The 13,209-nt window shown below is 37.0% G+C and overlaps 1 protein-coding gene across 4 annotated transcripts in view; it reads right to left on the bottom strand.

The window, feature by feature from the left end:
- BTBD8 (BTB domain containing 8) overlaps positions 1-11,511 on the bottom strand; it is a 65,269-nt gene extending 53,758 nt beyond the window's left edge. For 2 of the 4 annotated variants that reach the window (XM_034653896.1, XM_034653894.1), the window contains exons 1-2: positions 11,101-11,511; positions 5,172-5,369 (exon numbers count right to left, since the gene is read on the bottom strand). In XM_034653896.1, the coding sequence (XP_034509787.1) occupies positions 5,172-5,369; positions 11,101-11,294 (392 nt within the window). In that variant the 5' untranslated portion in view covers positions 11,295-11,511. Of the gene's footprint in view, positions 1-5,171; positions 5,370-10,851 lie in introns of all 4 variants that reach the window. The other 2 variants (XM_034653895.1, XM_034653897.1) reach the window with 2 other exon arrangements.
- Positions 11,512-13,209: the final 1,698 nt, after the last annotated feature.

Below are 13,209 nucleotides of genomic sequence, written 5' to 3'. Positions count from 1 at the left end.
ATAATAACCAATACCACAGAAACACAAAGGATTATAAGAAAATATTATGAAAAATCATATGCCAACAAATTGGACAAACTAGAAGAAATGCATAAATTCCTAGAAATACATAACCACCCAAAACTGGATCAGGTAAAATAGAAAATTTGGACAGGCCAATTACCAGCAATGAAATTAAATCAGTAATCAAAAAACTCCCAACAAACAAAAGTCCAGGACCAGACAGCTTCACAGGTGAATTCCAACAAACACTTAAAGAATTTGAGTTAATACCTATTCTTCTCAAACTATTCCAAAAAATAAAAAGGAAGGCCAGCTTCCAAATTCATTCCATGAGGCCAGCATTACCCTGATACCAATACCAGATAAAGACACCGAAAAAAAAAGAAAATTACAGGTCAATATGTCTGATAAATATAGATGCAAAAATCCTTAACAAAGTATTAGCAAATCAAATCCAACAATGTATTAAAAAATCATTTACCATGATCAACTGGGATTTATTCCCAGGATGCAAGGGTGGTTCAATATCCACAACTCAATTGTGATACATCCCATCAACAAGAGAAGGGATAAAAACCATATGATCATCTCAACAGATGCAGAAAAAAGCATTTGACAAAGTACAATATCCATTCACAACAAAAACCCTCAATAAAGTAGATTTAGAGGGAACACACCTCAACATAGTAAAGGCCATATATGAAAAACCCAGAGCTAATATCATCCTCAACGGGGGAAAACTGAGAGCCTTTACCCTAAGATCAGGAACAAGGCAAGGATATCTACTTTCACCACTTTTATTCAACATAGTGTCGAAGTCTCAGCCACAGTAATCAGACAGGAAGAAGAAATAAAAGACTTCCAAATTGGTAAAGAAGTAAAACTTTCACTATTTGCAGATGACGTGGTACTATATACAGAAAATTCTAAAGACTCCACCAAAAAACTACTAGAACTGATACATCAATTCAGTAAAGTTGCAGGATTCAACATCAATGTACAGAAATCCATTTCATTTCTATACACTAATAAAGAAACAGCACAAAGAGAAATTAAGAAAACAATCCCATTTACAATTGCTCCAAAAATAATAAGATACCTAGGAATAAAGCAACCCAGGAGATGAAAGACCTGTACTCTGAGAACTGTAAAACATTGATGAAAGAAACTAAAGATGACACAATGAAATGGAAATATATTCCATGCTCCTGGATTGGAAGAACAAATATTGTTAAAATGTCTTCACTACCAGGTGCGCCTGGGTGGCTCAATCAGTTAACCATCCAACTCTTCGTTTTGGCTCAGGTCATGATCTCAGGATCGGGAGATCGAGCCCAGAATTGGAGTCCATACTCAGCACAGAGTCTGTCTGGAATTCTTTCCCTCTTCCTCTCCCTCCCTCTTTGCCCCTGTCCCTGCTCATGTTCTCTCTCTCTCTCTAAAATAAATAAATAAATAAAGCTTTTTAAAATGCCTATAATACCCAAAGCAATCTACACTTTAATAATAGTTTTAATAATTGGGGCTAGGGGTGGGGTGGGGTGGGTGATGCTCTGGGCTATGAGAATGGTCTTCAGTTGCCTGGTACTTGACCCTGGGAAGATTAGGGCAGAGGAATACTGCCTTGTGGAGTATAAGAACCAGACTGAGGAGGTGAGTGTTGGAATGGATTTAGGATTACCTGGCTTACGCACAGGAATTACCTAAACCTAGGAGGAATAATCTCTGCCCAGTCAGTGAGGCCCCAGATGCCAGAGCATCAATAATACAGAAAATAAGAAAATATAGTTAAATATAGTGAACACAGCAAGACACCTATACCACCCACTTCCAGCCCTGCTAGTATAAGAAATGTGAGAGAAAATAACCACTACCTGAAAAAACTGCAGGCGAAACAGAATCTTTTGTTCTGTGCTGTTCTATGTGTTTATACCTAACTGACAAGTTATCTTAGCATCCCTCAGTTATTGACGTTAAGTTGCAAATTCAAAGGTCATTCCTCTTTAAAAAAAAAAAAAAAAAGAGACTATGGAATCAAGAATTAAAGAGTGAAAAGAAAAAAAGGTCTTTCCTCTTTTCTTTCTTCACACACACACACACACACACATACACACTCTGACAACAACAATGGGGTAAGTCTTCTTGGAAAATCAAAGATTTTTATGATACTAAGTTGAATTTTTGAATTTTAATTACGAGGTCACGAAGCAAGAACTATTTTCCATTGCCAATCATTTGAATCATAGATGATGCTGCTGTATATAAAACAATTTTTCACAGACTATTTCCCACTCTAACTCAAGTACATAATACCAAAGGACTGTACAATAAGTAGCAATATAACAATATTTCAAAAATTTTATTGGTTATCTAAAGAGAAATGACGTGCAATAAAGCCACTAATAACCGAATTTCATAAGTAAAATTTAAAAAATTATTTTTTCAGAAGTTTCGTTGAAAAAATTAATCTCTATATTTTACATTATAATCCTCTCCTTATACTTTATATTAATACAGATGAAATTTCAACGTACCCTGCTAAAAAAAGAGGGGGTACATCACAATCACTTTCTCGTGCAAGACACTACACGAGATACCACTGAGGGTGTTCACATCAATGAGATAATCTAATTTCAAGGAGCTTACATAACCACAGACATACATGACTAACCTAATAAAAAACAAAATGTGATTAAGTGCTTAAAACAGAGGCCTGTGAAGTGCTATGAAGCACAAAGCCATCTACTCCAACCTCCCTGTTCTAAATATGAGAAAACTGAGGCTCAAAGAAATCATAAAACAAGATAATGCACAGCCCGAAGGCAGAGCTCTGCCTTGTTGCCAAGTCCAGTGCCTCCTCCACTCTACCATCTTAATCTTTTTTTCCTATTACTTTTAATGACAATAAATAAAGGAAAACATTGATATAGTTCCTTCCTTTCTCTGATATATAAAAATTTGACATATCCTATGCATTTTATCTAAACATACGCTCAAGGGGCGCCTGGCTGGCTCAGTCAGTAGAGCACGCAATTCTTCATCTCAGCATTGTTAGTATGAGCCCCACATTGGGTGTAGAGATTACTTAAAAATATTTTTTAAAAAGAAGAAAATAAAAATAAACATACACTCAAGAAATATATCATTTCATAGAGTCTACGACAGGCCTACTATATAAATAACACTTATTAAAATATTTTCAGTGCTTACTGTATGCCAAACCACTGTGCTAAGTGCTTTATAAGCATCTTATTTAACCCATACAATAACACTGTGATATAGGTATTATTATTATGTCCATTTCTCAGATGAGGAAACTAACAGTAAGTCATTAGTCAATGTTTATACAGTTAGAAGTGGTAGGCCTGTCCTTAGAACAATGCCACTATACTACCAACTAGGAAAAAAAAGTATACATTTTAAAATTGATACTCAGAACTCAATGATGAGCCTATGATCTGTACTGGGAAATGATAATGATTTTTTAAATTGCACTTAAAGTATCTGTTTAAATTATGTCGTACTATTTTTACACACAGGGCAAGTCAAGGTTAGACAATTTTCCAAAAAATGCATATAGGAGTTTCATATAAGAAACTCTCAAATAATAAAGAAGTCAGATCATTCAAGCATGTCAGAGCATCAAAAAAAAGAAAAATAAACCAAATCACACAAATATACTTAAAATTTAATTACCCAAAAATAATTTTCTACACTAAAGTCAGCATGATTTGGATTACAGATAAAATGTATGTGAGCAAACACCTAAAAGACTGCATCAAAAAACACTTAGGATCCAAAATATAAAAACATAAAAATCCAACTTTGAAAAAGCCAGTATTGGCTTTAAAAACTTAATTCCACATTTACTTGTCATCATAAAGCACTCAAATCAAGAGCCACTAACCAGTACATACCTAGCCCTTTACACAGGGTCTTGCCCATAACAGGGCATAACAATCACCTGCTGAGTAAGTGTATGTGATGGGTGGTATGACAGAAAACCACTAAAATATCATTTAGAACAATACCGACTTCCATATATTGGAAAAAGGGAAGAAATTAGGATAGGGCAGGATTTAAAAAACTGAAATGAAATACAAACAAACACTTCAAGATTTACAAACATAAAAAACTTAGTGAATTTTTATGATGCTTATTAGGTGTCAGGCATTTTACACCTGATGAAATTCCGGGCACAGAAGGGTTAAGTTTGAGGCACACAGCTGTGAATGGCAGAGCAGGGAATCTGAACTCAGGCATTCTAGCCTTAGAGTCCATGTCATTTAAATGTCATACGTCTAAAAGAGATGTAATTTCGAGAAACTACATTAGAAAATACTTCCCTTCTGGATACATTTAGCAAAAATGAGTGTCAAATCCTTACATGTATGTGCAGATAATAGTCAAGTATTAAAATGAAACTGTATTAAATTAGAATGGGGATTAATTTAAACTAATTTCTCCCATTACTTAGGTGATCAAAATTCGTGAATTCACGAGTTCAATGGATGTTCTATTTTCAAAACTTTTGACTACATGCAAGCCATAAGAATAAAAAGTTATGATCTCATATTTTTACAAACATAATTTATTTAAAGTTTTGCATACCAACAATAAGGAAGTCAGTATATAGCAATGGTTCTCAACAGGGGCTAATTCTACCCCCAAGAGGACATCTGGCAACATCTGGCAGACATTTTGATTGTCACAACTTGGGGGGGGGGGTCTCAGGAAGAATGCTACTGGCATCTAGGGGCTAGAGGACAGGTTTGCTGCTAAACATCCTAAAATGCACAACACAGCACAGACCCCACAAAAAAGAATTATCCAACCCAAAATGTCAATAGTGCAACTGTCAAAAAACCTTGGCATAGAGTAATTAATTCAAATTACTAGAGAACATACCATTTCTCCTCTTCCAGGCTCAATCTCAAATAGTACTTAGTCTTTCCCAATACTAAGTTCCTAATACTCTGAGACTCATAATTCGCCTCTACTAATACTATTACTAAGATAATTTGAAATTTAAATGAATGGATTTTTTTAGTTTATAAAACAGAAATGAAAACACAGGAAATAAAAACATACACACATATGTGTTGAAAAGATAAACAGTTATCTATTAGATGTAAATATAAGACAAAAAAGATAAAGAAAGCACTTACTGTAAAAATGTTCTAAATTCTGAAGCTTCAAAGTTCTCCACAGCAATAGACTCATGATTTGTTAAATTATCAGATGTCTGTCCAATAGTATGAAAATAGAAGTCAGGCACCCTTGCTAAAAGGACTGCTTTGTGTGCTTTGAACAAAGTACTACCTACAGAGAAAGTAATATCTGTATGTATTTCTTCCCTTAGGAGCCTGTAATGAATAAAAAGGAACCATAGTTTAATTAGTGATACTCAGAAATATATAATATACCCATTTTTATAAAATAATTTTTCAAAATAGCACGCATTAAAAATACAGAGGTAAGTAACAAAATTAAAATAGGTTAACATGAAAATGAGTTTGTTCTCAGTTCATTCCAAAGAACACTGTTTAATACTCGCTTAGAATCTAATTTTCTAAAATTTATAGTGAAAACAAAGATAATTACACTAAAAAGAGTAAGACTATTTTTTCAAAAAGTATCTTTTCATTCCTTCTGGTAATAATAAAATTTATCTTCTGCTATTTATGTTGATTTTCCTTTAAAATGCACCTGCTTTAGATTTCAGAAAAAGAACACAAATATGGTCATTGACTGTCAAAAAGAATAAATTTTTAAAAATCTTACTAAAAGAAGCAAAAAAAGTAAAATGTCAACAACACAAGCAAGCTGAGCATAACAATAGACAATACAGATTAGAAACTGGTACACTTTGTTCTGACTATTGTTAAATACCAAGTCTGAAATGCAGGCTTGGCCATCAAGAATGTGACATTTTAAGCCCTTTTCCAGTTTTTTCCTCACACAAATAGAACAAACCATGCTCTAATCTGTTATTAAAATGATGGGCTCATGGGGTAACCCATTCGAATCCCTTTACTAATGCACATGGTTATGGTAAAGCCCACTGATTACATGTAAAGTGATGAAGAACGGAAATCAGCATCGTAATACAAACTGTCATAATCTTTTGTCCCTGTGGGAACTATATATTTCTACGCTCTAAATACTAAATAATACTTCATATCACTGTATCATTATCCTCGGCAAGGTACATATTCTCAGAGGACTTCCGTATCACAGGATATAACTGGCAGTCACACCAGTACACTACAGGGAGTACAACTAATGGATAAAGATATCCATTACAGTGAAAGCTTAGGATGTTGCCACTGACACTCTCACTCCCCCAAGACCAAGTTAATGGCTCCCTCCTCTGATCCCAATGCACTCGGTGCATACCTCTACACCGCGCTTCTGTCATCGCATCATTATTTTTTTGAGTCTTTCTCCCTACTAGACAATAAATTCCCAAAGGTAAAAACTGTATATTCAGTATACAGAGGTCAATATCTGCTTGTTGAATTTTGTTGTATTTTACCCTAAACAAAACAAATGTTTCAGAGCACAAAACTTTCAGAACCTTGGAAACAATAAGCAAGCAGAAGCATTTTAGTCAATATTTTAATCAATAAATTATTTTCATAAGTGATTTTTAAAATTATGCAAAAATGTACTGGTCTCTCAAACATTAATAAAAATTCAAATTGCATAAATACTCAATTTTTTCTTTCCTCCCACCCACCTTTTCTCCATCCTCCACTCCCCCAAGTGAATAAGGAAGCAATGCAGCTGGTAGCCATATAACCATCACTGGGGAATCTGCCTTGTTAATACATGCTCATGAGTATTTGTTAAATAAAAAAATTTAATGTGTTTAAAAAATTGTCAATATGAAAATATAGTGCTTTTTATTTTATAAAACTACTTACAAGAGTTACAAGTATATCTTGTGTGCTACAAGTAACAGAATTATCTGACTCAGACTGGCTTAAATATTAAAGGGGGTTTACTGGTTCATCTAACAGTAAAGTATAGAGGAAAGACAAGTTGAAGCAAAGGCTCAACCATGTCTAGGTCCAGCTTCTTTCTATCTCATTTCTCTGCTAACTACTGCATTAAGCTATCTGGTGCATTTTGGACTGCTGATTATCATTAAAAATGTATTAAGCAGGTACTATGTACCAAGCACTGAGTACAGATAGATGACTAAAACATATGTACACTCAAGGATTTTACTGAATAGTAGCGAAGACGGGCCTGAAAATTAGACTGTGATATATTCAATAACACAAATAAGTAAAATTTTTTCAGAGACAGGCATAAAAAACCTTACAGAGGACAAGAAAACCAAATGAGATTTCAAAGATCAAATAAGAGTTGCTCAGGGAAGCAAGGCAAAGTCATAGAGAGTTAGTTCCTGGTTCCACATTCCTTGCTAAGGTATGTGTGAGTATGGAGCTACAAACTGGTCAGCAGAGAGTACTGGGGAGCTAAGAAGCGACAGATGAAGCTGCTGGGATAAAGACAAATAAGAGGCAAAGAGTTTAACTCCATCTTACAGTTGAAGGCGAATCACCAAATGATTTGAAACATGGATAAATTCATTTTTCAAAATATCACCTATTAGTTGTGTAGATGAGGAATTAGGGGGAAATGAAAATGAAGATGAGAAAATTACTGCACAACACAGACGAATGATGTAAAGGCTTGAGCCAGAAGAGATCAATGGTGATAGAGACTAGGGAATGGAAATAATTTGGTAATAAGATTGGCAGGGATTAGTGACTGGATGTAGAAGGTGAATGGAAGGGAATAACCCCTTTTTTGGCTTGGACAACTGGGTGCTGATTATACCACCAACCTTTACTGTATATCTGCTATTCTAAACTTCATTCTCAACTCCAGATACATTTCCAATTGTCTCCGGCATATGGCTTCAACATTCACCATGCTCCTCCCTTTCAAATGCCCTAAGACTTGGCACCATCTCCTGTGTTTCCCTTCCCCTGTACCTCCACATGTAATTGGTCACTGAGCCAATCAACTGCACATGTGAATCCCTTTCACTTTTTCCATTGCCACTGCCATTATGTATCCCTTGACTATTGAAAAATCTCCTTGCTAGTTTCCTCGTTTCTAATTTCTCTTCCCTCAATGCAAGATCTAAATATGTTAAACTTCTATTTAAAAAACACCAATGGTTCTCCACTGCCTCCACAATACATTCCAAACTCTTCACTGAAGAAAGAAGAAAAAAGGTCTCCATGATCTAGTCTTAGTTTACCCATTCACCCTCATCTGCTCTCACTTTGGTTGCAGGCCATATCCATAATCTCCTCCCAAAAAGCTACCAATTCATTTAGCATGCATATATGGCTCGTCTTTGTAGCACATGACCCTGATGCTCTTAACCACATCTGAACGAACAGTGGAATGAGCCAAGGTTAGCCATCAGCCAATGTGGTAAACAAGTAAACTCTAGCGGAGATGTTCTATAATAAAGAGAAACTGACTGATGACACTGTAAGAGAGTGTCAAAGCAAATCTAAGATAGAGTAAGAAAAAGAAATGGGTAAGGACAGAAGCAAAGATGAAGGAAATAAAATTACTGGAAGATAAGTTTGTATAACTACGGCAGAGAAAACAGACTGGGCTCATGTTCTGGTTGTGTGACCCTGGGCAAGTCATTTTAATGTTTCTGGAGTCAGAATGTCAAGGTTTTTATTCAGACTCTACCACTTCATACCTAATGTTCAATTTCCTTACCTGTTAAATGGGAATAATACCAAGACTTAGCTCACAGAGCAGTCTACCCAGCATCTAGCTGATAGAATAGCAATAAGTTTAGGTTATTTTTATTACAATTGTCATGAATAATGGTCCACTTCTCAATGAGGTCTTACTGTATAATTGCTGTCATACCCCAAGCAACTTTCCAATTCTACAGCAGATCTGGCTTTTTGACCACTGAAACAGTTTCCTATTTTACTCACTTCTCCATATACCTGATTATCTCAGGTCACGCAGAGGTGTCTCTGTTCCTTGCTGTTTAAGAATCTAATACAACTTGCTTTCCCAAAATAAATCAAACTCTTTCAAATCTCTGTGCCTTTGTAAAAGCCATTCCCTTTGTTTAGATATCCCAACTTTTCCCTTCCTAATATTTACCTAATCAATTTTGAATCAATCCTTAAGAGATCACTCAAACGTCACCCTAAAAAGCCTTCCCCAAAATCATCCCAGTCCCCATAACTTCTATTTGACTATTATTTCTTACCAGAGTGTAAGCACAACCCCAAAGCTATGTCTTATTAATCTTTGATTCTTCAGGACCTAGTACAAATCTAGGTACATGGGGGGGGGGTGCTAGATACTTCATTAATATTTGCAGAATAAATCCATTACATTGCTGTGTTTGAAAAAGATTAATTTGACACAGCAATTAGGGTGCTGGGTGCGCATATGAAGTTTTCTTTAAAAAAAAAAAAAGAACTGCTACATCTTTTTTTTCTTTTTTTCCTTGTAATAGGAACTTAGGAGTTCAGGATCCTATCCTTAATTACTGCTCAGATGAGGATAAATTGTTCACCTACTATACCTTAATTTCATTTTCTTTATATAAATCAGGTTCTCTTCCTTAAATTCCTGATATCTTAAGGCTTACAATACAGCCAGGAGAATAAAGCCACTGAAAAGAAAGAGCGCCTCATCCTTACAGGTTCACCCTAGAAACAGACCAACTTCAGTTTTATTTTTCCATCTTTTACATTAATTCCCCACTGGTGGAGACAAAGCATCATCTCTGGCAGATAAGCCCAAATTAAAGGGAAATTTTTTACTTTATAGAAAGCACAGTTTATAGCTGCTGGAGCCTAAGTGTAGGGGATAGAAAGCACTTTTTAAAAATGTAGAATGCTGCACAACTGTTGGTTATTAGTGGTAATTATGTTTACTCTAGTTCAGTAGTTCTTAAAGTGTAACCAAGGCAGCCAGCATCAGCATCACCATCACCTGGGACCTTGTTAGAAATGCAAAAGCTCCCTTCCTGACCAACTGAACGAGTACTATGGTCTGGGACCTGGGAAATTTTTTAACAAGCCCTCCAGGTCACTCTGATGCACACTAAACCTCATGAAATCAGTTTTGGTGGAAATGGCAATTGGCTAGGGAATATTTCTAAGCTTCATTTTCTTTATAAACTGAGATGTCATTAACTGAATTCACCACAGTCTCAGTAAAGCTTCAGAACAACCCTCCATTTGCTTGCGTCCTCATGGGAGCTGGGAGTTGCTGGGAGCTGTAGAGTGTTCTAGGTGGAGAGGGGAAATCAGTTTGCAATCAAGAAATATTTCTATGTAAGCATTTCTGGTAAATTGTTTCAAGAAGGTTCAGAAGAAAGAGACCTCCAAGACTCCACTAATTTGTTCTATTTTTCCTTAATCTAAATATTCATTTTTATACCTAATTTTATTTTTCTCAAACTAAGCTTATTTTTTAAAAAGTGTACGCTTCAGGGCCATGAAACCTGGATCCATCCCGACCTTAGCTATGTGTCTTTCAAGAACTAAGCCTATTCGTCTTATACTGTCATAAACTGGTGTTGCACATAACTATGATACTAATTTTGGTTTCCTTTTTTAATCCGGTACTTGCTCTCCGAGGTGCTCGGGACTGGTTTTTTAGGGCAAGGGAACCGCTCTGTAGTGAGGAGACTGGTGCACGTCCCACAAAAGCCTGAGGCGAGGAGAACGAGGAGGGGAGGGATGAAGTGGCCGAGAAGCCACAGCTTCTGGGGCAGAGGTCGTTGCCTTAAGAACTGAAGCAGCCAGAGTTCCCGCCTCCTCCTACCTGAGCAGATCCTGGCTGAGCTGCTCCGATACCACCGCCTTCAGCCGGCGACGCTCACAGGGTCCCTTCCTTTGCAACCCCTTACTGCAAATTCCAGGGGACCCCAGAAGTACCACGGGCACCGAGCCACCGTCCCCACAGCCGGCCATGTCCCACAAAGACACGGCGGCACCCCGCACGCCCAGTACAGGATCTCAAACTCCGGCTGTGGGAGAAGGGGGCGTTTCCGACCCAACGCTCCGCTCCTACCCGAATCCGCCCCTCAGGGAAGGGTTGACGCCTCTCCTGTTTGCACCCGATCCCTTACAGCGGCAGGACCGCTCTCCTGGGCAATCTGGGAGGCCCGCGCCACACGTGACCCAGGAATGGTGTGCGCAGGCGTAGTAGCTCTGTTTACTTCGGCCGGCGGGTACCCTGCCCCCATTGCCCAGGGAGCGAACCATCTCGCGGGAGAAACCGATCCGTCCGGTTATTTTTTCCTCGCTCTCTTTGCGTTGCGGGGGTGTCAGCCGTTCATCTTAATAGATGTTTTCTTGCGAGCCGAGTCCAAGTCAATCTGCGAGCTTTTCCCCATTACGTCTTCCTGGGATGTCAGCGCTTTTTTTTTTCTAGCAAAGAACAGGTTCACAGGACCTTTCCTTGGCGAGTCACGCTCCCTCATGTTGCTTTGGGCAAGAAAAACTGGGGGTGTGAGGAGAGGGGAAGTAACTTCGTAAGATCAGCAAGAGTTAGGACTTCCCGAATCTGTTGCAAAGGGTATGTGCAGAGTCGAAAAGACCCCATCGCTTTCTAATCCAGGGAGTGGCTCATATAACCGCTCATGAACTTTAGCTGAGAAATACCAGCATGTATTCCAGCGCTTTTCACATAAAGCTATATTTATGACGAGGAAGGGAAGAGGTAAGGCCGAACGGGCAGAGCCTTTAATTGAGCGGGGAAGTAAGTGGATTGGTGAGCTATCGAATTTTGAGCATTTTGGCCTGAAGAAAATAGCTGGACGGGATATAATTTTAAAATCTTTTGGTGTTTTAAAACATTTCCTCCGAAGGAAGAAAGCTCAATAGTTCTGCTTCGTTCAGAAGCTCCACAAAATTATCCTATATGGTCGGTTTGTTTGAATCAGTTTTCAAAAGATTCAGAGGTTACATTTGGTTCTTTTGTCTCCTGAGTCGCTTCTAAATAGCATGTATTTGGAAAATAGATGGACCTTGGACCCTAAGATTGGCCAAAAAGTAGCTGTTTCTCCAAATAATGCCCCTCTCAAATATTCAGACACATGAGTATTGAAAAGTATAACTGAATAATTGATTCTTAATTATTCCTGTAGAAAAGAGGAGTGTCAAAGGTAATAATAGTTAATATTTATTGAGTGCTTATTAGGTGAGAGAACTGCCCTACCTGCTTTATACGCATCAACTCAATCTTCACAACCACCATTTAATTAGGTACTAACTAATATGAGCCTAATCTATAGGTGAGGAAGTTGAGGCCTGACAAGATAGGTAACTTGGGAAAGGTCTCACAGCCAGTACAGTGCTGGTCTATGTATTAAAACTTAGGCTGACTAGCAACTCTTCCCCTTCAAAGTCTGCAAGAGTTCTACCATACCTCTTTATCAGCTGAAGTAACAGGCATTTTTATTATGAACAATTGCATTTATTAACTCACTGGTTCGGAATGGATGACAGAATGGTTTCTGGTTCATGTAATTTAATTCTCGTAAAACACTTCAGGCAATTGGCTATGTGAAATGATTAAAGAAAAGTGCCCCTTTAAAAAACAAATATCTTAAAAATAAATAAAAATAAATAAAAAACAAAAATCTTGTCAATGATGCTTCACATTTAACCATGAGAGAATTTTTACTTAAAGCACTATTTTTATTTTAATTAATTCAAGCTGTGAAGTCATTTATACCTTAATGTGAGTGAAGTTACTGGATTTTTTTCCTGAAAGACGTTTAGGAAGAAAAAAGAATCCTAATGAACTAACAATGGGAGCTTTGAAGGTAGAAACAGCTAAAGCCATAATTTTGGGTTGTGTTGGCCTTGACCATGATTCTCATGTGTGAAAAATCAATTTCGGTAAAATTGCCTTGGAAGGCAAAAAAATTTCTTCTAAGAACCACAATTCATGAAAGAAAAGTGATTTTTGGGATGCATTATTTTTTCCTTGTTTAAAAATGTTTTCATTTGAAACATTTCAAATATACAAATACACAATATATCACCGATATTGGGCTGGGTTGTTTCTAAGCAATACACTTTTTATAAGAAAAAAAATTGCTGAATTTATACTATATCTGATTCAAATTTAATATTATGAGATTTTTAGATTCTTTGTTTTTAAGCTCTCTTT

This window comes from Ailuropoda melanoleuca, chromosome 2, assembly GCF_002007445.2.
Source record: "Ailuropoda melanoleuca isolate Jingjing chromosome 2, ASM200744v2, whole genome shotgun sequence".
NCBI classification, from domain to species: domain Eukaryota; kingdom Metazoa; phylum Chordata; class Mammalia; order Carnivora; family Ursidae; genus Ailuropoda; species Ailuropoda melanoleuca.
This window is presented reverse-complemented; position numbering and strand designations above follow the sequence as displayed.